At 62.8% G+C, this 755-nt stretch overlaps 1 protein-coding gene across 1 annotated transcript; it reads left to right on the top strand.

Annotated features, from left to right (window-relative positions):
• Window positions 1-81: 81 nt before the first annotated feature.
• LOC104269810 (actin, muscle-like) lies at window positions 82-669 on the top strand (the record flags this gene model as incomplete). The annotated part of the gene is made up of 2 exons (XM_009878233.1): window positions 82-277; window positions 495-669. Coding segments are annotated over 2 exons (371 nt in total), but the record flags the coding sequence as incomplete, so codon positions are not given.
• Window positions 670-755: the final 86 nt, after the last annotated feature.

Below are 755 nucleotides of genomic sequence, written 5' to 3'. Positions count from 1 at the left end.
GGAGGGGGGTACGTGGCAATGGGGGACCCTGCGCTGCCGCGGCCGCGCTGGGTTGAACCTGTTTTCCGGCGCCTCCCACAGCCGAGCGGGAAATCGTGCGTGACATCAAGGAGAAGCTCTGCTACGTGGCCCTCGACTTCGAGAACGAGATGGCCACGGCCGCCTCCTCCTCCTCGCTGGAGAAGAGCTACGAGCTCCCCGACGGGCAGGTCATCACCATCGGGAACGAGCGTTTCCGCTGCCCGGAGACTCTCTTCCAACCCTCCTTCATCGGTGAGCCCGCCCTGAATTGTCCTGCCCATCCCCTAGGTGGTCGCCCCCCATGCCCACCGGTGAGGTAACCAGCTCCCATGGGGGCCTTGCAGAGATATTTCAGGGCTCCCCCAAGCTCTTTGCACCCCGGAGGATGGAACAAGCCCACGGGTGACTCCATGGGGAGCCCTACGGAAGCATGGGTGGGGGTCGGGGTGCTAACAGACCCCCTTGCACCCCAGGCATGCGGCCATCCACGAGCCCACCTACAACCCCATCATGAAGTGCGACATCGACATCCGCAAGGACCTCTACGCCAACAACGTGTTGTCCGGCGGCACCACCATGTACCCCGGCATCGCCGACCGCATGCAGAAGGAAATCACGGCGCTGGCTCCCAGCACCATGAAGATCAAAGTAGGTGGTGGTGGTGGTGGTCGTTGAGGGGACAAACCATGGCCACCAACACCCCAAATGCTTTCCCAATGCAAATTTTGGGGGGG

Source organism: Apaloderma vittatum, unplaced genomic scaffold (assembly GCF_000703405.1).
Source record: "Apaloderma vittatum isolate BGI_N311 unplaced genomic scaffold, ASM70340v1 scaffold35521, whole genome shotgun sequence".
NCBI classification, from domain to species: Eukaryota; Metazoa; Chordata; class Aves; order Trogoniformes; family Trogonidae; genus Apaloderma; species Apaloderma vittatum.
This window is presented reverse-complemented; position numbering and strand designations above follow the sequence as displayed.